At 37.5% G+C, this 27,085-nt stretch overlaps 1 protein-coding gene across 4 annotated transcripts in view; it reads right to left on the bottom strand.

Annotated features, from left to right (window-relative positions):
* Positions 1-266: 266 nt before the first annotated feature.
* Positions 267-27,085, bottom strand: part of YLPM1 (YLP motif containing 1) — a 40,281-nt gene continuing 13,462 nt past the window's right edge. The window contains exons 6-22 of one of the 4 annotated variants that reach the window (XR_004060749.1): positions 25,103-25,208; positions 22,274-22,517; positions 21,015-21,107; positions 20,475-20,649; positions 20,190-20,335; positions 19,655-19,842; positions 18,965-19,027; positions 18,553-18,672; positions 18,084-18,260; positions 17,783-17,866; positions 17,472-17,555; positions 15,898-15,984; positions 12,879-12,930; positions 7,987-8,117; positions 6,338-6,517; positions 5,799-5,970; positions 267-5,430 (exon numbers count right to left, since the gene is read on the bottom strand). Coding sequence is in view for 2 of the 4 variants with exons in the window: in XM_030948886.1 (XP_030804746.1) it covers positions 6,371-6,517; positions 7,987-8,117; positions 12,879-12,930; positions 15,898-15,984; positions 17,472-17,555; positions 17,783-17,866; positions 18,084-18,260; positions 18,553-18,672; positions 18,965-19,027; positions 19,655-19,842; positions 20,190-20,335; positions 20,475-20,649; positions 21,015-21,107; positions 22,274-22,517; positions 25,103-25,208 (1,897 nt within the window). In the remaining 2 variants the exon portion in view is untranslated. Of the gene's footprint in view, positions 5,431-5,570; positions 5,971-6,337; positions 6,518-7,986; positions 8,118-12,878; positions 12,931-15,897; positions 15,985-17,471; positions 17,556-17,782; positions 17,867-18,083; positions 18,261-18,552; positions 18,673-18,964; positions 19,028-19,654; positions 19,843-20,189; positions 20,336-20,474; positions 20,650-21,014; positions 21,108-22,273; positions 22,518-25,102; positions 25,209-27,085 lie in introns of those variants that run through there. The other 3 variants (XM_030948886.1, XM_030948887.1, XR_004060750.1) reach the window with 3 other exon arrangements.

Below are 27,085 nucleotides of genomic sequence, written 5' to 3'. Positions count from 1 at the left end.
AGCCAAATAAAACTTCTACTACTATTTGCATCAAACTTACCAAAACAGAAAAAAACCCAAAACTGAACTGCTGTTTAAGATATCTTGTCACCCACATACAGTCTATGTCACCACTGAAGTAATTTTCAATAGAAATATTTAGAGTTTCTGCAATTAAAGGCTATTTACACTCTGACACCAGGAAGACTTGCTGCTCTGTCCCCCTCCTGTGCTAATCCCAGAGAATTAACATCCTACAAGATTTAAACACAAAACATTTTAGATTTCAAAGACTTTTTTTCTTTCCTTTGGTAATGTTTCAGTTTACATGTAACCCTTAAAAAGCGTCTTCAAGACAAACTGCTTTCTAAAGCAGCTTGCTCAACTATGCTCTTGACCTGCAGGCAAAAAATGGCAGGGATTAATTTAAGATTCTCCTCCATAAACATATATGCAGCCAGTATCTAAATCAGACATCTCAGACAGTGGAGCTGCTAGCACATTCTACCCACACAAGACAGATTCCAGCTCTGATAATTAGAGTAAAAGTACCTGAACTCCTTTTCCTTCTTTGGGTTTGGTTTTTTCCCCCCCAAGGACCACTGCAGTTATAATTTCTCTCCAAAGACAGCAACATCACAGGAATTGATGATGACAACCTTGAAGTCTTCAGGTATTTTTAAGAGTACTAACTGTTCAAAGAGTAACTTCATATAGGAATATACTGGTCCCAGCAGACAGTTCAGATGCCCTCCTAAAGCACAGCATGAGGAATTTCTTGTGTAAAGCTGAACATCCATTCATACAGGTGTACATTGACCAGTTATGGAAACAAAAGTTGTCCCTGTACACATGTACAAGGGAAACAGTACAGAGAAACACTTGACTGACAGACACTCCAGAGCACAAGCCGTAGGGAGAGGTCTCCCCTCCCAAAAAGATTCAATCTGAGAGTTCCATGAGGTAGAAAAATCTTAGGAAAAAATGAAACTGTGACATTTCCACCAAGACAACTTTACATCTTTGGTTTTGCATATTAAAATACTAAATCCTACAATTCAAAGAGACTAGAGCCTCTCCATTTGCACTAACTTGCTGTGCCTTTGTTTGGTAACAGTACTTCAGCTTACCTGATTTAAGCAAAATTGTGAATCAAAATACATTCTTCTTCCAAAGAGTATTAATCAGCTAGAAGGTGATAATTCACCTGAATGGAATATTGTTGTTACTAATTTTCCAATCTACATGCAAGAGGAAGACTTAAGGCTCCAGGCTGCAGATTCAGTACCATGCAAATTTGGAAGAAAAATCGCAGTTGCTGGAACACTTCAGAGGTAAGAATAAAACAAAGCAGTTTCATCATGAAGAAGTAAGTGATTAATCTTGACCAGAAATTGTAAGTGTTCCTTGGAGTAAACAGTCCTTTAGTTTGTTGAAGGATTCTGACTCACGCTTGTAGAAACAGATGAGCAGAAGAGAAAACAATTTTGATTTAAGTTTTACAAGAGAATAAAGATGATTGCCCTAGAGGCTGAAAACTAGAAATGTGCCACTCATATTTTAAATTCTATGAAACTTTTGTTCTTTGTCTTCTCATTTCTATTATGACAAGAAAACTAAGCATAACCACAGTTTAAGAATAGCTGATGCTCCAAGTGTACAGATCTCAAGTGAGATGGCCACCTCTCCTCCTCAAATATTTTACCTCATAGTATGCAAGTTGTCCTGCTGCAGTTTGATCACAAATTGTCAGTGGACCCAAGATGAGAATTTAGAACTCATTTTCCAGAAGTAATCTGGGAAACATTAAACAGTGAAGTGAGACATAACAGAAAGCACCATGTATCCATCATTATTTAGCTTCCCGAGGATGCATGCCATGCGAACATTCTATAAGCAAAGAAAATGCAGTATTGCTTCTCCTTTCCAGTCCTTGAACGCTGAATTACAATACTCCCAGGAGCTCCAGGCCTTCAGTTCAGTCAGCTCACAGCTACCTAGCTGCATGCTGCCAGAGACACCACAAACTTCATAGCAAAAAAGCATATTTTGCTTCCAAACCCAGCTCAACCATATTTCTTCAAATCCCAAGGTCTGTCCAGTATTGTGTGGGTGGCAGCAACATGAGATGGCACAGCCTGCTAAGGGAAATTGTGTCCTAAGGGCAAAAAATGATTCACCATGAAAGCTGCATTTATATAAATGAACAAAGTATTTTTTCTTCTGGTAATAATAAATTTGTTTAGATGACAGCAATGTGTCCCACAGGCAGAATTACTTCATTCCTTTCAAAAGGATTCTCAAAGTGTTCCGATGATGCTGAAATCTCAAATTGGGAAAAAGTGATTTTGGCTCTGAGGTCATGTTCTTCTCTCATTTGAAAGCACACTACCAATGGACTATACTTCTGTAGGAATCACATTTTCTAACATGACTTGCAACTTACAGTTCTATGATAATTTTCAACTATTCAACTGCATTAGGGTGGGCTTTTTGGGGATAGGTTCATATATATTTCAGTGTAATGTTACAACTCCACTTTTCCAATTCAACTCTTTCAGAAAAGATTCTACTGAAATCCTCTCAGTATCCCCATGGTTACCTAAACAGTTGCTCAGAGATTAAAAGGCTTCTGAAAATAGTTAAAACAACGCCTTACAAAGAGAAAAGAGGAGTGATGTACTCTATGTATCGAGAGACAGGCGAGGAAAAACTAATGGACAGGGTTAACAAAGATGACTGAAGCAAAGTCCAAAAAATGCCAAACCCAACTTGATGTGTGAAAAGTAAAACTAACTTGTACCTATACCAATTCTTCCCTTCAAAAGACTGGGAACTAATAATGCAAGGTAAGTTATTTATCTTTGTTGATGTAAACATTTGAGGAAACAGAAAAACAAATTTCTAGAACTGACCTAATACTCTCAGCTATTGTTTCACTCTTTCTTCCCAAGTCAGACCATCACGCTTCATGAGCAATCCTACGGTAAAACACAAGGTGACTGAAGATGACAACTGTGCTCTATTCACATAGCACAGTATGTTGCACATTCCCTTGTAAAAACCACATGTACTTCTCTCATGAGACAAGTAGCTTCAATATTAAAAAAGCAAACTGACTTGAAAAAACTTGAAGTGTCATAAGAAACTATAATTCACAGAAAATACTGTTTCAACAGTCAACTTTGCTGAGAAGGTAGCAAGTCCATTCTGCAGTAGCTGATGTTTTTTTCAGAGCTGAATTTTTCAATGTGATGCACAGAAACAGCTAACTTAAGAGTCAGCACAATTGCACGCATGGTCAAAGATGGATCATTACATGAGAGTGCTAGATGCATATCTTCCTATTTAGATATCAATGAAAGTTGGTATTCATTCTGCTCAGTGCTGTGAAAGGTTCTACTGACAATTTCAGTGAGCATAAGAGCTAAATCAAGATCAAGACAATGTATTCTGTACTTAGGGACTTCCCAGACAAAAGCAAAATCACTAATCACCAACCTCTGGTTAGGAGCCAAGCAAGGGACTAGCTAGCTATCCTCAGTTCTGCCAGCAGCAATGATGAATTTTTCCTTTTTGCTTGATTTCTTCAGTCACTGAATGTCTGGAGTATGTAGAATCTGCTATAGGTTGTAGTTCTGGCATAAATTATTTTCTTTCAGAGCCACTTCCCATCAAGAAGTTGAAGTGTGATCTGCTAAGCGTTCAAACCAACTGAAACAAATGGCAAAGATTATGGATATATTGCTATTTCTGTACTAAAGAAGGGGAAAACAACTGAACTTCAGGAAAACAACAGAACCCAAGCCCTTCAGCCTTTTCTGGTCAAACAGTCTGACAACAGTCTACAATGGTATGTTTTCATAACTGAATTTTGCTTTAAACTTCAAGACTGATATATTTTCTGTCAGTTCTCATCAAAGTAAAGTATATTTTTATGTATATTCTCTGCTCATTTTTCTTTAGTTCTACATGCACCACAGAATAAACAGCATGACATAACCTCTCAGTATTATCTGGTAAAATAATTTCAAAATTTGTAAAACCAGTAAACAATATTATAACTTCTGATAGACACCATCCATTTGAATGCTCCAGAAGTACTCTTTCGTCTGAAAAGAAAAATGTTAGAAAAGGATCTGGTACAGTTGTATTACCAAAAATACAGACAAAATCACTATCAGTTCTTAAGAGTCAAGAAGCAGCATCAACTCATGGTGTGCCACAAGAACTCCAGTTTTGTTATGAAAAACTGAGTATAGACTGAAACCCATTTTACACATACCTGAGAGTAACTTCTCCAAAGTGAAGCTCACCTGACTTCCACAGCAATACACAGTACTCATTTCTTGTTAACTATTAGTTTTCTTTTGTCAACAATTCTCCATCACAATTCAAAGAGTACTTACTGAGCAATATTTTGAGAAGCATATATGCTATGTAAAGTAAGTGTACGCAGAAAATGTACATTTAATACCTTCTATTTTAAAAATGCTGCATTCAGGGAGCTCAATTTTCTTGTATTAAACATATTCGGGGCATAATACAGGTTCAGCTATTCCCCTTGTTTACTGAAGAACTTTTAATGATGCACCACAGAGAAGGCTAAGAAGCAGCCAATAAACCAAAACATAAGAATGGCAAACAAATCCATCTATTACAACCATGGTCTCCTTTAACAACCTAAACTACACCACCACACCAGAAAAGCTGATTTACCAACCTAGATGCAAAGCACAATGTAATCATTCAACAAAGAAGGAAAATTCAGGACTTAATTTTCTTTCCTCAGAAAGATCAGGAGAAAAATTCCATTCAATATTAAAACAGTGATTATTTTCAGATTTAAACATCTTTCCTGGTTATGACATCATAAATGCAAAGCATTTGCCTTGAAACCTGTGAGGACAAAAGAAAGTTTTCACCAGCAAACTTGATGCTCTGCAGCAGCGATATCCCAGCATCTATGAAGAATCTGTACCACTTTTAGTAGTGTGGACTGTTATTCACTCATCTTTTTTTTCAGCAAGCTTAACACATTTACCAAAGGAAAAGAAGGCTACAGCTTCTGGTCTTTGTCACTTCTTTTAATGATGTTTCTCTATGACTCAGTAGACTTATGAATGGAATTAAATACCCTGATAGGGATTAGTGTTGAATAAAGACATAAGAAGACCAAAACCAATTTTCTAGGCTGCCCCTCAGAAAACTCTGTAGCACCTGTTTTCATATTGAGCATGAAAGACAAGTTTTGCATACACTGCTACCTTGAACATTACAAAACCACCCAACAGAATTCATACTCACGTAGTAATGAAAATTTGACATAACCGAGAAACTAGGATCCAAACATAATGATATTCCTGCTTTCCAAGAACATGAACTCCTAAAGGCCAGCAAGACCTGGGGTCTTAATGGATCTGTCTATGAGAAGAAGAGCAGGTGAAAAACCTAGAAGACAGGACACATTCCAGAATATGAGCACAGTATGTCTTCCAGGTAAGGATGGTTCTGAGCACTAACATGTGAACACAGACCACATTCAAAACGTCAAACAAAAACCATACTACATGGTCCACCAAGAACACTGCGTTTATAGTGAAATTTATTGTTCTGCTTCCTAATACAATAAGCTACAAGGTACATACAGTATAAAACGAGAACATCCACAGAGCAAAGGTGATAAACATTCTGTGATGGTACAGTGGAGGTAACATCTGTCTAATCCTTCCACTTTATCCCACAAAGAGCAGCTAAAACTACTGACCCTCCCCCTCCCTCCCCTCCAAAAATATTAAAAAGTAAACTTTCTCTCTCACTTAGGAGTAGTGGGATTCAATGAGTTTTTTGAGGGCACTGCCAGTTATCTGCCAGTATCTCAAGAAAATTGCTGAAATTGAAGTAACAAAGAAAAACTGTGAAGGTGGGAGTGACATGACCCATGCAAGATGCTCATGACACCTTGGTTCACTTCTCTGCAGAGCAAATGGCCTGTAAAGAAAGGAAAAGTTTGTTATGTCATGTAAACCAGCAATTAACATGGTAGAATTAAGATATAATAAGCAACATCTGAACTCAACAGGACTAGTAGGCACACAGCTAAACTACTCTAAATGGAACCACACGCTTCCTGTAATAAGGCTGGGAGATCTGGGAGCTGAAAATCCTTCCCCCTTTATTGTCAGGTGCTGTACAGAAGGGTGCATGTCGACATAGGCACAGCTGACATCTACTATACAGAGTTTCAAATCAAATAACCTTGTCTGGGAGAACTCTAACAAGGGGTGAACTCAGCCTCAACTCTTGAAAAACATCAAGGCTATAAACATTAATGGAACTATGGAAGATGAATATTTACCTCAAAGGCACAAAAATCCACTTAACCACTTTTTCATATATACTTGGTGCGGTTGAGGGCTCTCTCAGCAAGGTGACCACTTTCATCTGTTATCTTCTCCCAGTCAGTCTGTCCAACAACAAAACCGATGGCCCTTTTCCTGTCAGCATCTTTTTTTTCTTCTAGATCTGCCCATCGCACCTATGGAGAACATCCTATCAGTACAATAATCTTCCAAGAAATCCTGCTATGAATCTAGGCTTTCCACTGCAAGTAAGAATACAAGAATACTAATTTCTACTCATTTTCCTTAGAACAGGTAAGTATTATTTTTTTTTCTGATAGGTAAAGAGGGAAATTATTTTTAACTGAACGGACCAGGAATGGACGGAGTAGACAAAAGCTATAGATGATAAGCCTTTTCCATTTCAGTGCTATAGTTCTGAGAGTTGAAGTGTAACCACTACAATTATTTCTCTATTCAAAGCAACACTTTCTGCAGGAAGAATTATCCAAGACTGTTTTATTTACTGTTACTATTTATTATTATTTACTGTTTTATTTTTCTGGGAAATCTGTCTTTCAAATGCACAATGGAAACATCTACAAGATCCCTATGAAACTACAGAAAGACAGTGTTAAAGAGCAAGTCAGCCATGAATAAATGAATGAAGGACAGTTTTCTGCTCTATCTTCCATGATACATCTCTATTTAAAATTTTCCACTATTTCTTTACACTAAGTACCTTTCTCATACATATGCTATTTCCCCATCTTTACATCTCCTTATCTGCACTGCATCTCTTCGTGGTAACGCAGATCCCTTTAATTTATCCTGCTTAACATACACAGTGACACTCCCAAAACAAGACACCAATGGGAGGGAGAGCAACAGGAAGGAGGGAGGGAGAGGTGCAATGAAGAAGGGCTCCAGGCCAGAAACTCAGCTGAAACACACCATTGCAGGACAATAAAAAACAGTAAGTGAAAAGCTCTTCTCTGCACACTGATTAGTCTCACTCAAGCCCATGTGTTACTGGGGTACGTAGCCTTATCAGTTGTCTGCCAGCACCTCCCTATCCTAAGTCTACCTGAATTTCTCCTGACATTTCTACTGATAAGCAATGTCAGTTTTCTTCCACCATCATCTCCTCTGCTAGTGCCTTAAGTACCTCCATTTCTCTCAGACATACTGTCCAGTCCTATCAATTTTCTATTTGACATTACAGAGCAAAACAATACCCAAACACTGACAGTTAATTCAAATTACTGCTAGTGGCAAAAGCTGGTTTGGCAGAGAGGTTTCTGTTTGGCAGAGAGAAAAAAAAAAGCATTACCACCTTCTATTACATCTTTCATCTCCCCCTATGACTTTCCCCCTTTTTTCACAACAGAATTTAAACATGCAGCACTTGGTATTCAGACCATGTCATGCATAGTTAATCTGTATTATCTACAATTCCTAGCTCTGTTATAACTAATATGTTTACCTCTGGAAGACCCTATTTGCAGGCATAATTTCTTACAGAATCTAACAGAACAGCAAAATGAAAAGGGAGTCAATAAAATTCCCATATTCACAGACAATGAATGACTTGATATAAAGCTCTCTTTCACAGAGAGCGTTAAAGGGTTATATAAAGACAGTAAGTCATTTGAAAATTTATTACCCTTTTCTTTCCAGGTTCAGAAGCACGTGTATCATAGTCATCTGGAAGCTGCAGATAATCTTCTATTCTGCTGGCAATTGCTTCCCAGTCACGTTTTCTTTTAGTGCCAGTCCGCAAACCATCCAGCTTGTCTGAGAACAAACACAGAGCCTCAGCGTTAAGGAAGATTATTTTTTCTATTTTTCACACAAACAAGACGAGAGTGGAAAAGTTTTCAAAAGAACGAGCAGCAGAATTTGTACATCCAGCTTGTCTTGACAGGTGTAATGATGAGAGTTGAAATAAACTAAAGAAGACTCAACACAGTTTTCAAGTTTTATTGATCTTTCATGTTAATTGTGTGGCAGTAACACCCAGTTTTGTTTTCTATATGAGGGAGAAAAGGTTTGCTCTTCTGGATCTACATGGAGTCTGCCCTTACAGGTACAATATAGCCAACAATAGCTGGGAACCACAGATCCATCTTTCTGTATTTGAACACAATACTAAAGCTGTAGCATTTTTCCCAAATTTGGAGATCAATACTGTGTCAAACATGGCACACATGCAGTTTCAGGGAACAAGTGGCAATTATATAACTTAACGCATCAAAGACAAGCTTTTGAGATACTGTTTCTGCTAAACAAAACGCTCCTTGGAAAGTCTGATCCTCCCCTTTCTTTTTCTCTCCCCATAAGGCAAACCACTTAAAAAGTCTTCCAGGACTGGGAGAAAAACATCTCAGAATCTTTTCTTTCATGGTGTAAGAGGTCAGTCATGAATATTTGAACAGTACATTTGTCCAACAGTCCTCCTTTTCTTCTTTTTCTTATTGAACCGATACATGAGGAGAAACAATTCCGTTTCTAGGTTCTAAAATTTTGTTCCACTTTAGACACTTATTCTCAGCAAAGAAAACAACACCTTCTTGAAATTACATGGCAAACTGTCTTTGGAAAGGAGATGAAACATTCATTGTAAGATTATGAACAACAAAGCATGAAAAGGAAAACCGGCTCTACAAGTCAAAGGAAATTCTGTTACTCTGTCAATGTAAACTACCAATTTATAAGCCAACAATTCAAGTATGTGTAGAAGGAACACTAAGCTTGGCAATTACATTCATTAAACCATTACCAATGATGTTAGAAATACTGTTTCAGAAGTCATTGTTGTAATTAAATTCACCCACAAAAGGCCTCAGAAACAGACCAAATACAAGGCAGCATTATTTTCTGGATAGCAGAAGATGATATTCAAAGGTATGTACTTAAAGAAACTCAGTTCAGAGATGAGTTTTTTTACTTAATATGGGAGAGAGAAGAGTAACAATGGAGATAATGTGAGGGAATGGTACTGTAGACATGCTAGTATAATTTAAAGTCCATAAACTAATTAAGTTATTTCTCCCTCATATACCTCAAAACCTTTTAAAGACTCCACCTCTGCCCCATTTCCCTGGAACAGATACAGAACTTCTTCTAATAAAACACTGTAATCCCCCTGCTTCTTAAAATAGCCAACACTTAAGAAAAATGTTCAGAGTATTTGTATCTATTACATTATTTAGTTAAGGTTCTTCTTTTGCTCTAAGTTAAATCTGCCAAATTTGATACTCAATCTCCACAGAAAGGCAACACTCCCTCTAGAAGACAAAATTGATTTATACAATATTCCTCCGTTACTCCAGCTACATTCAATCAGTGTAGATCATTTGTGGCACTAATCATTTTCCAGAAAAAAATAACATTGAAAAGGAGATCAACAAACTCATTGAGGAGCATTTAGAAAGATGAAAAAGTGAAAATGGAGTTCTCTGTTGGCAAGTACCTGTAGACAGACATATTCTGTTGGAATGAAGCTATGATGCAAGCTCACCTCATTACCGATGTGAAAGTAAGTTAAGTCTCCCACCCCCTGCTGCACACCAAACAACTGAAAACATTGCCAAGAAATGTGTAATGCCCAAATGTCAATAGAGAGTTCAGAAGCTGATCTGAATATGCAGTTTCCATCTGTCCCTTTTTGTTACTGCTACACAGGATTTATTTTAAAAAGTTATGTCCTTCCATGTTTGAAGCTGGATTGCTTTTCCAGAGAGGTCTGCTTCCATCCATACTACTGCAGTTCAAGGTACATGTGTCATGCAGCAGACACTACACAAATGTCAAAAACCTGCCACAAAGGATTATTTCAGAATATTCTTTTCTGAAAATGAGATAAGGTGTCATTTTGTAACACTGGTGCTTGTGATTATTTATGGCTGACGATTACTTAGTGTTAAACTACTGAACATCATTTTGTCATTTCATGTTTAAAAACAACAAAGCAGAAGCATTTCTGAAAACCCACAAAACTTAAAAACTCACCTGTAAAATTTTTAAAGTAACATCTGAAAGCAACTAATTTAATCAGCTCCTTCAAAATCCAAATAAATCAATCAGTTAAATTTTGCCCTTCTTATACAAAAGCCACAAAGTTTTATGTAGAATCCCATTTGTATTCTAGAGCAAATTTTACAATGGTATCAAAATTTCAGGTACATCAGAGCCTGTTTCTCCATTCCTGCAAGTTTGTAGAACTTGCCACTAAGCCACACCTTGAAACAGAGCGTTGCACTAAACACTACAGTCAAATTTTAAAAATTAGAGTCCATTACTTTAAATTTCAACATAAGAAGCTTTGTGCACTAGGCACTGAGAAGACCCATGAACAGACTTTCAGAATGAAATTGTGGCTGTGCACAGCATATAAGGAAAGGATAAATCACACACATACTCAAGAGGAATATAAGAATAAAGTAAATCTGTGCTAAAGTGAGATCTCTGGGTCATATGTTCGGTGATTGTCACAAGTCAGTGTTTGCAGTTAGAACTCAAACTTTTCAGACATTTTCTGAGGTTTATTACAATCAGCAAGATCTTACTGTGCTCTCCTGTAAACAACATCTACTCAGAAAGAAAACAAAAAAGCAAAACAAGACTCAGAGCATAATTTTTGGAGTCTGAACTTATGTCATTCTGCAAACGCTCACCCTCTGGGACTAAAGCAATAAACCCAATGGGCAGGCCAGCTCCCAGGAAATAACTCAGTCTTGGAGTAACTAATGCACACCACAGCTTACATGCCTTTCCAGAAATAATTATAATTGATCATCTACAATGAAGCCTTATTGTGAACTAAACAGTAACTCTTACTCACAGACTGCAAGTGCTTCTAATGTACACCTTAAGCTAAATGTTGACTGTCCTGGCAGAGTAATTTTCCAAAGTAACTGCATTTTTTACATAGGAATGCCTGGCTTTTTTAAAATCTAAGTTCTGTCAGAATTTATTTTTAATCTATAGACTTAGATATATATGAAACTGAATCTAGAGGGTAGTTATAAAAGTAAAATTGTAAATGTGGATTTAATAGAAAGTCTTGCAGTATGCTAACATCCAGTTTGTTAATGAAGTTTGTCTGTTAAAGGATTATTTCAACAGCCTTTCAAGTAACTTACTTCAGCATAAAAGTGACTCTGCTGCTTGCTCCCCATTTTACATTTAAGTGGAGACCATATAAAAATCATGGTTTTTACATGATGGAGTTTTCATTATGGAAGGAAACGTAACACAGTTCTTAGCATGAACTTCAGAAATAATTTTACATTATTAAATAAATCATTGCTTTTAACAAAAATGCAGACCAATTCTAGCTTAAATGTCTAACTGCCTAGCTGTTTGGTATGCCAAAATCATGGAGTACAAGGTGCCTCTGCTTGTACTGCAGGTGCCACATCATCGATATAATTCACAACTATTTCTATGACTTAGAGCACAGCAGGAGAAGAGATGGTGTAGCTAAACCCTTAACAGCAAAAGGTGAAAGGCTGCTTTATGCAAACCAGACCTCCTAACTCTATTTCTATGGTGCAGTTGTGATTTTGGTCATTGGAAAGTTATGATGCACAGGGCTGTATCACACATGAAGAAGCAAACCACAAAATGTTAAGAAATGCTGTGTCCCATTTAGCTATTTGTGACTTATGGACATGATACAAATATAGCAGTTCTGAGCAGACTGCCTAGATAAAACCTTCATTTAGAACTTATACTGTTCAGTAAAAAAAAACCGCAACAAAACTGATCATAATGACCAGAAATCCCTTTCCATGAATAATCCTTTCACCATAGCTGTGTAGTGCATGCATTTCTGCCTGAAAGTTGCCTTTGACAGAATCCTAATATCAGCACTATGAGAACAAAAAAGTACAGCAAAAATTGTGCCCTTGTGCTCCTGGAAAGTCCATTTTACATACTACTAAGAAGAACTATATTGCTTTCCTGGAACTGCAAAGCATAATGAACTTTAAACTTTTCAATGCCTAAGATGCCGAAAAGATATACTGACACCTAATCATTTAGAACCAATTTCAAAGCATGCCACTACTTTGTCCTCACAGATGTTAATTTTGAAAAGTGAGAAGCATCTCCAATATAGTTCAGCTATGAGGCATGTCTCCAAGAATGCAAGAAGTTACTGATGACACTTAGGAAGAAAGGTACGCAATATGAAAAAGAGTACAGTGCGATGTGAGTTGACTCTTTGCTTATATAAAAATAATAAACACAGAAAGATGAAGATTATAAATACTGTTTTTTTCAAATTTGAAGACAAAGTACTTTCCTTGACCAGATGGAACAACAATTAGTGCATACATAAAACAGTGATGATTAGAAAGTAGTAAAATCTCCTGCCTCTGGCAGAAGATGAATTCCTGTTCTGTATAGACGCTTCTGCAGTTTCAGACACATGTATGAAATCAACGCATTTATTTGTCTTTGCAAGGAGGCACAGTAAAAACAAAAATTCAAGTCTTGCAAACAGCATTAGATACCAACTATAAGAAACAGGAAAAAATAAATACCCACCTAGCTTTGCCTCAGAAGTGTCCATCTCCCATTTGCTTTTCGGAATGTAACCCTAAATCATACACAGAAAGAAGCTCGGAGGATTAGAGAGAGACACACATGCATATCACTTTTGAACTGGAAACAGCATTACAATGGGAGTTTAAGGTCTTTTTTTTTTGTAAGGTACAATTCTCATTATCAGATAGAGACCAATTACTCGGTATTTCAGAACTTCTGCATCCACTTGCCATTCAGTGATTTCAGTAGCCCTTGCAAATCATTACATGAGTGCTGCTCTCTGCAAACACAGAACTCCAGAATGAGTCTGACAGACAGCAAACGCACACAAAAGTGTGCAGTTACTGTATTGTATTATTCCAGGTGGCAAAGTCACACAACTTTCAGGCATAAAGAATATTCAAAGCTTTACAAACACAAATGAAAAAGTTACCATAAGTTTTTATGAACACATTCCCAGATTTAGTACACACAAGCTTCACTTACTCCTTTTGAAGGGACATACTAAAGTAATGTATGAGTGGTTAATCCACAATTAAACATTTTTCTTTGTTTAAATGAGAGAATCTGCTGAGTCACTAGGATTTAAGTATTACTTTTCATTTTAAAATGGTACTCTTAGTGCAATGATTCTTATAAAACAATTTTGCCCTACAAATAATGTCACCATGTGTAATGATCTTTAGCCAGTTTATTCTTTGTAAATGAGCATAATGAAAATAAATTTGTCAAAAAAGTATTTATTTTAGTTAGCCTCTCTTTGTATTTTCTTTTTATATTCTTTGACAAGTAAATTGTTACTAAGCAACCCTCATTTCAGCTATTCAGTTTTGGTATAAAAGTAGTAATGTTCCTCTGCAACCACATAAAAAAGCTCAAGGCAGTGAATGGAAGCCCTCCAAGAGAATTTAATTATTTTTTAGAATGTTTTTTAATAGAGAGGGAAAAGAACTACTCTAGAAGATTTCAAGAAGAAAACAAACAATCCACAAATCAGTTTTATTACACTAACTTCTTTCCTGCTTTATTTATAGGTTGTTTCCACTGTGGTAAAAATATATGCATATTTGTTAATACTATGTGTTATTAAATTTGTGTATTCCAGTAAATTCCAGAGAGCCACACAGCATTTGATTATATTCAGCACTGCTCTTAAAAATATCATTGAATGACCTTTTTCTATCAAACATGTATCAGTGAGTTAAGGTTTTCAGATCTCTGGATTTTCTTGGTTTTAATCAAATCTGTAATTAATGCAAACCAAAACAGTTTGTGCTGCAATATCTCCTTGTAACAAATAAATAAACTTCAAGTATATACATATGTTTATACATTTAAACCAAGTTGCACTTTAAAGCTTGCTCAGAGAGTTTACACCACAGCTAAAAGCCTGCATTAAACAAAGTGATGTGGGATACACTGGTGAGAACACTAAGTTAAATGTATCAATAATTCATACCATCAAGCACAGAAAAGCAGGAATTCTCTGAATCCTCCAAACAATCCTACGGGAGTTGATAATAGCAAGAAGAGTGACTTTGATGGTGTGAAATGGCCTATTGTGTGCTGAATCTATACAATATCCTGGTCCTCAAATAGGATAAGCAGAGATTCAGACTTTATCCTTTGGTACAAGACAGTTGGATATTTCAAAGATATCTGCCAGATGGCAGGGGCTTCAGACCTCCCTTTTCTCACAGGATTAAATGCAGCAAAATGAATTGCATAACCCTTATCAAATGTTCTCAAAAGAGCAAGAGATAGTGAATACAGTGTCCTGTTCCACTTTCTGTCTTTCTCTGAGATTAGCCATCTGACTGAATTCAAGAGATTGCCCACAGCAGATAATGCTCTTTTTCATATCTTGTGCATCTGAATAGAACACATTCATATATGCAGATTACTTTTTGCTTTCTCTTTGTTTCAAAGAAAAGGCCTATTGTTATAAGTGCTGTACATTAGGACACTCCCCAGAACCCATAAACACACACATACACACACAGAGTTATGCACAGATGTCTCAAAAGCTAAAGACAACTTTCTCTTTTAACTATAGCTCATGGAAATGGGACTAGCAGCCATATTCTTGTAAACATGGATGCATCTTTGAAATGTTCTAACCACACTTTATGCAGTCTCATATTCTGCGCCAAAGAATAATTTAGTAAAGAGAATAAATCAGTCATGTTGAAAAAACCAGATGTTTATTAGAATCCACTTTTCCTAAGCTTTTTAAAATTCTGATTTCAACTGCTTTCTGACCTGCCACTCCTGATGAACAGTAAATTTCCGTCAAGGAAAAACACTTTGCTCAACTCAGACATTTTTGGTTACTTCCTGTTTATTGAACTTTAACTGCTTGGTTGTGGGCACCAAGATTTGAGACATTCAACTCATCAAGCATGGACCAGTTGCAGCTCCAACACATACCAAGAAGTTACAGCAGGAAGCCTTTCGTAGCCTTTTAAATACATACCTAAAAAAGCCAGCCCTCAGGGCAATTCTGTAACCTTTATTTATCCAAGAGACCTAATGCCTCACCTTGGAAATACCACCTGACAAACAAAGTTAGTCAACCGTGGCAGAAAAAGCAGTCTTCATAACTGTTATCACATACTGTGACAGTTGAGGAGAGTTCTTTAGACACGTGAAAGGAAATAAGCTAAATTAATCTCTGCCCATTGTTCCCATCCCTCCACTTTGTGTCATTTTTAGATTATCTGGAAGACAGCACTATTATGTACTGCACTTTAAAATATCTCCATGAGGCATGTTACCATGCTCCATAGAGAATACTGTTTGTAGCACATACTCACATATTCTTAGAAATAAATTAAGAAGAAATAATAGGATTTATCATTAGAGTTCTCCTAGAAATGTTTAAGTAAAAAACTGCTAGAAACATGTGTGTTAAGATTGCACTGCTAAGAACGGCAATGGGTTGGCATTTGTAAGACTGAGATTCTCTCTCAGACACATTAATGAACAATTTGTTAGGGATGGCTGATGTGTCTCCTACCAGTTCACTTTCTTCTTCCTCTGCTGTGTCCTTCTTTGCTTCTTCTTTCTGGTCTTCAATATTTGCATCAAAATCCTCCATCTCCACCTGTTCCAAAGCACATGCACAGACTTACAAGGCACTGTCTGGATTTTAATTATTTTCTTTTTAACAGAATAAGTAGAAATGTCCAAATTCAAATAGAAAAGAAAGGATTCATCTTTGAAAGTATGATGATGCAATATATATGAATCCTGTATCCATTCTGGCTTTCCTAAGAAGCATGTTCTCTTCTAGAAATAGAGCAACAAAAAATATTCTTTACAAAGATTTTCTGGGAAAAAGCAAAACTTGTTCATTCCTTCCTTCACATGCATTCCTTGTGTTACCACTATCTCTAACAGCAAGATACTTCTCTTGCTTCCCACACAATCACATTTCAAAACTTGCAATCTCAGAAAAAAAGTTCTTAAACTTGCCATTTATATATACCTGTAATGGCTGTCTCTGCATAGAACATCTCTACTGAGCCTTTATCTTTTATGGTTTTTTTAAATCACAGTAAAGAACAATAGTAACCACAGAATTCAGCATAACAATAGAAGAATGAAGACATAACATCTAACTCTGCTCATCTAATGCAATACTTTCTGGGCTCCACAGCTGTACTGGGGACCCATGCATATACTCTGGAATACATAAAACTCCCCAAGTCTGTACAGTCCTTCACATAATTTGCAAAACCTTGTAAATCCTAATCTGCCGTTCTCTGAGCCTACTTTATTGTAGAACCTTTTGCTGTCCTCTTTAAGATTACTATTTTCCAGTACAAAGAATTTGGAGATGCAATAATAACTTGCTAACATTGTGACAACCTGCAAAGACCCTCTGTCTACCTCAGCAGTTCATCAGTTTCTATGGCTGTGTCAAGACCTATTCGGACAGCAACAAGCTATGGTTCATTCACAAAGACCACACAACTAAAACACTAATTTATGCCCACAGCTCCTGACAAAACTGCTAAAGAAGAATGCAACAATACAGTAAGCTGACACACCAAAGAAGCATGTCATGGCAAACTGCAAATGAAGTGAAAAGGCAATTATACCCTTCTACTACATGTTATTTATTTCTTCATTCTCTGTTAAACATCTGTATTTTCTTCATTCTCTGTTAAATGTTTGTATTTCTCAAAACAAGGACCGAGTTTCAAATTTGTTTATTTCCTTATCTTAGTTTCTCCAACTACTTTCTCAAAATGTGATCTAAATAATTCAGTAACCTGTAAAAAGTGCTGAGCTTCATCTAAGAGTGCAAAGATTCCCTTTAATCTCCTTAATTGGTATTCAACAGTTGCTAAGAGCAATATGACTTCAACTCTTGCTCAAAGATGCCCAAGTCTGAGCTTCAAAAAGGTGATAATAGGTAAAAATGTACATTCATGTTTGGGGTAATTCATAATAAAAAAATACACTTTCCTAACAGGGATTTTGGCTTTCTAAAGTGCCCTGCTGTGATCACATCTTTGTCTGCTTCATTTTCAGTACAGTGACATTGACCTAATCTGCAGTTTTAACAAGCACAGAGATTCTCACCTCTTCAATAGCAGCATCCTGCAGCAGAGAACGAATGTCCAGGCGCATCATGTGGCGTGGTGCTGCCTCCCAGTGATCAGACATCTAATAAAACACACAAAAATGAAGCACCTCTAAAAATCTAACAGATTCATTGGAAAATTTGGTTCTTGATTGCTAACAGGATGTATGTGTACTTCAGAAATATTAATCAATCCCATGAAATAACTACCAGCATTTCTTAGAGGAAAAGTATAAGCATTATGTAGTTTATAGTTGTCAAACAGCAGCAGCCCCAAAAGCACAGTATGACTCCAGATGTATATAGTTACCCTGCTGATATCCTTTAGCTTGCGCCCATGAATATTCCTCTTGGAACATGTCTGGTTATCTGCACTCATTTCAGCTAAGTACACCTAGAAAGAAAAAGACTATTAAATATTGTAAACCAATTTTTAGAGCTCTTTTTCTACCTTGTGATACACTTTGCAGTTATACACTTTAAGAAAGGTCAATTTGTAACTGTAAACCACAGCATTTTTCCTGAATGTGGGAGACTTTTCCATTCAAAAGTTTAGAAACATCAGCATATGGCTGTCAGCAGCAAGTTCAAATGCTATTTAGGTCCATTACCTCAAACCCCTTTGTTTTTGCAGCACTCCAAAACTGTTCAAAGTGTCGCACTCTGTCATTGATAGCATCAAGGATAATGAAGGGAAAGAAGCCGTCGTCCAAGGTCTTTTTGAAAGTTTTAAACATGCTGGTACGGTAGGTCTCCTCCATATCAGCCTCATATTCGTACTCCATCACCTTTACCAAGGACAAAAGCATTAAGAAAGAGGACATCTATAAAATGGCTAATATTCAACACCTCAATGGCATGACCACAAAGTACACTGGTGTAGGAAAAACACCTTTCAGTTCAGTTTTTAAGAATTTGCTTATACCACCCTAATATAACCTGAAGTTATATTGGCTTGTTCTGAAAAACAGCCCAGAGACCTCTGCACTCTTCCCACCCCACAGACTGGAATTCTGATTGCCACTGTTTTTCCAGAATGTCTTGTTTCTTTGTCAAGAAAAACAACAGAATTAAGACTACCTTTTTTTTAACTTTTTTCCCTGTATCTGGGTCTCTCTCCTCTTTCTCCACTTCAGTGATAAAGTAGTCATCCAGGCTGAGCACTCTTGGTGCAGGTCCTCCACATTCTACTTCCTTATCCTGGGAAGAAAGCAAAAAGAAAGCATATACCTTTGCTTTAAAAATTCCATTCTGCTACACTTCAAAATACTTCAAAATACTTTTAGTCAACAGTAGTTCCCTGCTCAATAGTAAAAACAAGAAGAGAGTAGTATCCCTCCTGCTTGCTAATACTGGTGGAGATTCACATAGCACATGAAGACATGGAACATGAAATAACAAGACTTGAATTCTAGGCAAACAGAAAGCAAACAGTAGAGGAAGCACATGTAAAAGACAAGCAACACTACACAGTGAGTGCCTATTTACATACCCTGATGAGTTTTGCTACATGTGTCTTTCCACTGCCAGGTAACCCTCTCATGATGATCACAATCTGAAACAAAGATCATGTAAGCAGATATGATACTGTACTACATTTAACAGACTCTTTTTTGCAAATATTTTCTTCTGGAGAATTATGTGCTGTGGGCTCACACTTTTGCACATCATCAAGCACTCACTGTCTGTTTTAGAAACCAGGCTGTGAGAAATGGTAGTAGTTCCACATAATCCAGTTTTCTATGTTAATCACCTCAGCAGTTTAGCTGCATGCTATAGATCTGGTTCAGTTTCACTAACTTCTTTCATTCAGCTGAATGAAAACTTACCTAAATATTTTTACCTAAATTGTGTTCTTTCTTATATAATATGGCGCATTGCCAATCTCTAGGTAAAGACGAGTCTTTCCCCGATACATCAAAACCCAAAGTGAAGACCTCAGAAGAGGCCAAAACACCTTAATATTACACACTAATTTGCTTTGAGCATTCCAATGAAGTTTACCCCTCCTGTGGACTCCTAATTGCTATGCTACAACACTCCAGGCATTTGCAAAGGAACCAAGGTAACTTCCAGAGTTTCCTCAAATGTACACTTGTTCCCAACATATTGCATCCACCAGCATTTTATCTGAATATAGACCTTGTTCAAACCAAATGTTGCTTTCAGAATGTACACTCACCCTCTCTGGCCTGCTATCCCGTCCTGGTGGCTTTAAAATATCATCTACATTTTTAGATTCTGGCTTCCTTTCTACTCGTGGAGCTGGTGGTGGCTGACGAGGCATTGATGGAGCAGAAATAGGAATCCTTTCCTCAGGGTAATTTCTACGATCACCTTCAAATTCCAGTGTTTGGACAGAAGAATTTTCTTAGTTCAGTAAAATAAAAAATTAAGATGTTCTGAGCTGATTTAAACAGACCTTCATTATTTTAAGTTAAATTCACAGATATGTCCTCATAAATAATTAAAATTTCTAATCTTAAACCTATTGCAATCAAAGACAGTTTTTAGCAGAGTATATAACAGTTTCATTTATAATCTCAACACCAGTGAGAAACAAAACTAAATACCACCACCTAAAAAGATTTTCCTGAATTATATATTTTGAACAAACAAATACTGCAAGTCAATCTTCTACCAATTAATCTTCACCTCTGCAAGACCACTATTTTTTTATAATATTCTAGCAAGACTTTAAGATAGAGAAACTATACCTCCAAACATGGGAGGCCCATGATCATATGCTGGACGATCTGTCTTTCGTTCATATGGTGGCCTGTCAAAACCACCTCGCCTGGAGGATGGATGGTCTTTCTTGTCACGGTAAGACTGAGTCCTTGAAGGCGTGGTAGGAAGAACCCTGCCAAGAAAGTGTTTTGTGAATTTCCACTGTGGATTCCAGAGTGAAAGGAACATGTACCTCACAGGCAAAACAGACAGCCTGATATACAACACAGCCTCAAGTGTATTGATGTCCATAGTGTTCCAAAACCATGTACCTGTCGTCTCGGGGATGCCGCTCCTTGTCAAACCTCTCTCGTTCGTAGTCCACAGAGCCTCGGTCTCTGTGCAATTCCCGCTCCCTCTTGAAATCCCGATGATCTGTGCTGGAATTACCCTGACGCTCAAAATAAGGCTCACGATCTCTTTCTCTATTGTAGCGACCTGGATGCTCTGAAGGGAGAAACCCAGAGAAATCCAAACTACTGTTTTGGAAAAAGAAGGCAACAGGTAAGAATGCAAGAAAAGTATATGGTATGCGAGCTAGGATGCACTTTATCAGACACTCTTTTCCAAACTATGCAACAGACAAACTGTGCAGTCCTACTTAAAGCTACAAAACTGAATTTTTAAAGTGGCTAGGTTATTGACTGCAGTACTCCTCTTGAAAATATAAACTGTTATTCCTATGGACCTCTGATGAAAATAAAGTGGTTGTAGCTTAAACAAGAGTTACTCAGTTTGAACAAGCTTTTAGCATCTTACAACTTTTCTTAAGAGCTAACTAACTCTTTGAAAGCTAGCCAAGCACCTCCTACCTTTTTGAAATGTTTGCCTGTCCGGTAGAGGTTCTGGACGAAGGGTTATCCTTTCCCCATATGGAATCTGTTCCACTTTACTCGTGGTTATATCTGGTTGAAAATAAACAAAAGAATCCTAAGGTTTTAAAACACATGCTTGTATTTTCTTTCCTCTTCTTGAAAAGTAATTAGTCAATGGCATTAAAAGTGACTAGAACAAAGTACCATAATTTCTTTTAATGGAAAATGCAAAAAGAGCTTTACATAAATAAACAGCACCATGGTTTTTAAAGGATGAAGTGGGTTTGTGTGTGTGTATGTAAACCACTCATCTTAACAATGGGACTTCTGCCTTTTCAGGTGAGTTCATGCAGTGTCAGAAAATTCTAAACATTAAAATGCTCTGTAAGTTTTAATAACTCACAAGAGTTACTGTAATGTCAAGAATAGTATCTGAAAGTCTCACAACAATGACATTTTTTCAAACAGCTTTTAGTAAAACATCTACTTAATGGAACAGATACAGCTTCTGGTCCTGTTATGGTCCTTTAGAGAGAGAAAAAACAGTCTTTAAATGACAACGCACAATTTAAGAACTTCTTTATGACATGAGTTCACTCCTGTTAAAGGAGGGAGATCAATTCTATTAAAAACTAGTGTTGAATTTTAGCTTTGGTAAGTTCAGTAGTAAAAAGCAGAGCCCTCCACTATTTATACTTATGTGTTAAACAACTGTATAGGGTGCATGCCCTTCAGAACCAGACTCTGTTTCCCCCTCTGGCTAGAGGGTACCTCACACCCATTATGCAGTATATAAATAATGCAAACACCAGCCACATTCTGTTTTAAATCACTAGTCACACCTAAGAACTCTAACCATCCAAAGTACCTTCTAGTCCAGTTATTTCCATACTCACCTACAAAGGGATTAAGGGAAAGTAACACTATGAACCTAAATACAGCACATAATTTTGTACTTATTAGAAACACCCATGGCTGTACACCATTCATGGAATAGTAGCCATGGAAAATACACTGTTCATCAATGTGAAATAGTTCTTTTTAAAAGCATCAAGAAAAACACTAAACTCAGAGTCATAACTGGTTAAAGGTTAGAGACTCCTTATAACTGATCAGCATTACATCATTAATGCACATAAGCCTACACATCAACTGCAGAATGCGCATACTTTGCATGGCACACTCCGTTAAAAAACAAAAAGGTCAGGAGGACTAACTAGCTCTTTGATACATATCAAATGCACTGTGATACCCACCTCGCCCGTGGCCATAATCCACCGTTTGCTGAATGATGGGTGCTTTGGGAACTGCTGGAATAACCGGAGAAAGGGACACTGGTACAGCTGATGGAATGGAAGTGTGGACAGCAGGCACCTTCACAGGCGAGGAGACAGGGGGAGGCATCATGGACTCCTGCTTACACAACTCGTACTCCATATTGGCACCTTTATCCTCATTTGTGTCCCACAGTCCGTGGAAAGAGTCCTCATCCCAGCGTTCCTGTTCCACAGCAGAAGGTAATGGTTTTAAAGACTGACCATGACTTGGGGTTGTAGTTGGAGTAGAAACTGGAGCGTGTGGCCTTGTCATAGATGTAGTAGGCCATGCCAGTGGGGCACTTGGTCTTGTCACAGGGGTGGGCTGTCTGAACAACACGGGAGGCTTTATAATAACAGCAGGAGAAGGTTTAATAGCTTGGGCTTCTACTGGTGCCTCTGAAGATAGATGAGAAGAGACCTAGATGCAGAAAGCACTTTTAATGTAGATCTGCAAACTAACCTTCTCTCTTCCTCAGTATGTGCAATGGCAATTGGCAGTCAAACCATACACATTTTCTAGTACCTCCACCAACATGCTACAGGTAGGAGGACTATTTTTGAAAACTAGTGGCCTGATTTAATTTTGCGTTTGCTCACTATGTGAGGGCTTAAACACTACTGATTTTCTTTAAAATAACCTTACCAATTTTAGCTCCAGTAGGCCTATTTCAGTTCAAAAGTGCCTACTGTTTATTTCCAAAGCCTCCTGCTGTCTGCAAAGATTCCTGCTGTCTGTGTGAAGGCTGAAAATCTGAAAGTAGGGCAGCTTGGTAAGATGCAAAAGGATTGTTAAGGCCAGTTTCTTTGTGGAAACCACTGGAAAAATTCAGAGAGCAGAAATACCTGGAAAAACCTTAATAAAATAAATATCAGAAGAACAAAAGAAATTGAAAGGTCTTGCCTAGTCGAAAACCAAACCAAACCAAATCCTTCATGAACCAAACATCCACAAGAAACCCCACACATTACAAGACTTTTCAGCATCAGAGCAGATGCCAAGTTACAGGCAGCCTTATTAGCAACATACAACAAAAATTGCAGGACGGTTATAGATACAAAGCTGAGCTCTCTAATAATAACTCAAAGTCACGGCAGAAATATCTGGAAGGAAGAATTCCAAGAAAGACAAAAGTTGTTTGAAAACTTCTAGGCAGACAAGTGAAGTAGTCTGAGATACAAAATCTCAAAATAGAGTAAAGTAACTTCCTAAAGGCATCAACATATCTGCAGCTCTTGGTAGCAAACCAGCTCCATTATTTTACTTTACAAACACTGTAAACAAGGAAGAGGTCACCTAAGCAAAAAGAAAACTTGCAGTGCCTCATTCACTGCATAACACTTCCCTGGACGGAGGGACAAAAAAAGGTTGGTCTGGCTAAATGTCAGAGCCAGAAGACCTTATGGCTAAATTTATTGGTGTGAGTAACTTTGGGGTTAAGATGTGATGAAGAACAAAGACGGTGCATCAACTCAGATGTCTCCTCCAATACACATTTAACAAAACTGTTTACTCATTCTAGGAAGGATTGATAAACCTGAGTTAGCATGACTGCAGAAGTTCAGTTGATTTCTGAATTATCAAAAAACCCAAATATAAGTATCTGAGAACAGTTCCCAGAACTGCACAGGAAATTAAGCAGTAGAGGAGTAGTTGCATCACAACAGGATGGAGGTACACAAACATGAGTTTCCAGGCACTTCATGATATTCTAGAAGGTAATAAAAACTCTCAATAAAAACAGCAAACAGAAGGCGAATGCCCATGCTACATTGAAATATCTCAATTTCTGATGGATGTATCTTCAAGTTTTCCCAACTTCAAAGAGGAGATAGTTCCTGAAGCAGGAAAAGCAGTGCAAATTGAAAGAACTTAAGCAAAGAAAAACAGGGTCTTCTTGTGAACCTTATATCCCTGTTTTGGGAGAGCTCGCCTCTTTTTGCACATTATCCTACAGCAATCTAGACTGTTTTATGTGCAACCATCCCTGATGGGTCATACTCAGAAGACATGGTGGACTTGTAGGTGTAGAAGAAGGGATTACAAGGGTCCTCGCCCCTGATAAGTCACAGTTGTACTAATGACCAAAGAAGAATAGCCTTGCCTTTAATGGGCTCTGACTAATAAAGGTAAGTGTGATAGAAGGGATTGGTTGGCCAGTCAGGGAGAGCCTTGAGGAAGAGGACCTTGAGGAGGTAGAGGAGGCCTGAGGAAGAAGAAATTATCCAGAGAGACACAAAGAAGAACAAAACAAGGAAGAGAGTTGCTGCTGCAAAAGATCTGCTGCGAGGTCAGTCTGGGTCTGATAAGAGTTAGAGCCTGCTGTCGGAGCCTGCAGTCACAGCTGAGCTAGGTAAAAGCCTGCAGTCAGAGGCAGCAAGGAAATACCTGCAGTCCTATTCCAGCAGGAAATAGCCAGCAGTCAGTCTGTCAGAGAAGCCAAGAGAGGAGTTTGCTGTAGTCAGAGTCAGGATGGCTAAACTGTAAAGAAGAATAAACCAGGACCCTTTTCACATTTTAAATGAGAGTCTGTGTCTTGGCTCATTTCCACCCCTAACTAGAGGTCTGCTGCAACAGACTGAGCAGAAAATGCTTTAGAAAATTTAAAGAAATGAGGAAGTTGTTTTGCCTCAACAGAAGATAGCTAAGGTGTAAGGATTGCTGGGGAAGCACTCCAGAGAGAAATTTGACCATCAGTGTGTAGAACTGGTTCAATATACATAAACAGTAATTGCTACCAACATGTTATCAGTGTAAGATGAATTTACCTGAAAGGCACCTGGCCTTGTGCTTGTGTTCTGTGGTCTTGGAGAGTCTTGGGTGGAAATGTCAGGTTTGAACTCCTTCAACTTCTGTAGCTGTTCTTTTTGCTCCCTGCACATGCATCATAAGAAAGTGTTATCAGTCTATAGTTTAAATGAAAAACTAAAGAAATCAATGCTCATAGTGAGAACACATATTACACTAGCATCAGAGACAAAGCCAAAAGAAGAAAAGGACACAGCAGGTTTTATATGGGCATTGCTGTGATTCAGAAATCCCTGTTTCACATCCACCTAACCATGGAAGCATTTAGTGTATTAGCTGCATGCTTTTTGATCACAATTCTATTAAGACATGTAGTTATGCTTTTGTGCTTTGCCAGAATCACTCCATTTGAACAGTAAAGAGAAAAGCTGGATTTTTGGTTTCTGTCAACACCTTCTGCAAGGAAGAAACCCCTTGGAAACACATACCTAAGTGCTCTCAGTTACTTGCTCTGGTTCACACGGTAACAGGATTGAGGCCAACAAAGCACAAGAGATTCCAATACATAAAAAACCAAACGATGAGTCTAACTTTTGCTTCTTTGGTTTATATATCAAAATGCTATTTAATACACAACCAATACATAGTCTATAGAGCAGAGACCCGGTTCAGCTGTGAGTACTACAATCACTGGATTACAAAGTTCTAGTGAATATTATTTTCTTGCCCTTCAGTTTTTGTTAGCATTTTTTGATCCAGGCTTTTCAATCGCTAATAACTCTGTGTATTGAAGCAGTCTCTTAAATGACAACTAGGGATGGGATCCCTCTGTAACCAGACGTAACAGAAACCACACTAACCAGTAATGCACCAGTTCAGTGTTCAGCAGAAGGGGAACTTGGCTCAAAGAAAAGAATCCTCAGCGTTTTGTAAATACAAAAGAGTAAACTGAGCACTACACTGGATCACAAATACAGAACAGGCTGCAGCTGAGACCATGCTGTTTTACACACAATAAAAGCAAAGCCAGATGAAGGCTTTAGTTTTGGAGATGAAAGCAGTTATGTACCACACTACTGGTATAACACTTGGCTCAAAAAATCCCCATAAAAATTAATAAGTAATCTCCATAAAGTTGTCCCTACTGTTCAGACTTAAATCATCTGCCCATAAGAACCTAATGAGAAGTACTAGTGTAACTAATTTGAAGATTACTCTCATATTCTATTAAAAATCAGTATCATGTTTATATTTCCCTTTTTTACTGGCTTTGAAAGATGCATATGTAACTACTTTTTACATAAAACATTTTAGTGACTATGTTTAAATTATTTAAGCCCTAACAAATTTCTCTCATAGTGATTCTCAAACTGTGTTCCTTAGCCTAAGTGACTGGCTTGCAGCTAGCCACAATAAACAGCAAAACATATGCTGGGCAACTGAGGCAACGGGAAAGTCAGGAAGCTGAAAATAATGTTACTCCAAACTTTAAGCAAAAACTACTTTATAACACAGACTTCACAGTTAATAACACCATTGAATTAATCTAATTGCAGTAAATTACTAAATTATTCAGAATAAAAGTTCTTCCTTTTAAAAAATTTATTTTTCTTGCATTTTGGCATGCATCTAAGACCTTCTATATGGGACAGGTGCTCAGCAGTCTTACAAATCTGAAAACAAAACAGTCTGAAGAAAAGTGCAAAACATCTCTATCATGAAATGGATTGGGTTGGAAGGGACTTCAAAAATCATCTAGTTCCAGCCTTCCTTTCACTAGATTAGGTTGTTGAAAGCCTCATACAGCCCCATCTCTCCTATTACTAATTTCATAATAAACACTCATTACAGCCTTAGGAAGTCTAGTACTGCTTTCTAAAAATACAGTCTTGATAAACTCTTGCATTCATATCTTCCTGTTATATCACTACTTTTATGCTGATTCCCAGAACTTAAGATCAACTGAATTTGAGAAAATTGTTCACTGACAATATTTGCTTTCA

This window comes from Camarhynchus parvulus, chromosome 5, assembly GCF_901933205.1.
Source record: "Camarhynchus parvulus chromosome 5, STF_HiC, whole genome shotgun sequence".
In the NCBI taxonomy this organism is placed as follows: domain Eukaryota; kingdom Metazoa; phylum Chordata; class Aves; order Passeriformes; family Thraupidae; genus Camarhynchus; species Camarhynchus parvulus.
Note: the sequence above shows the minus strand (reverse complement) of the source record. Positions and strands in the feature narration are given on the sequence as shown.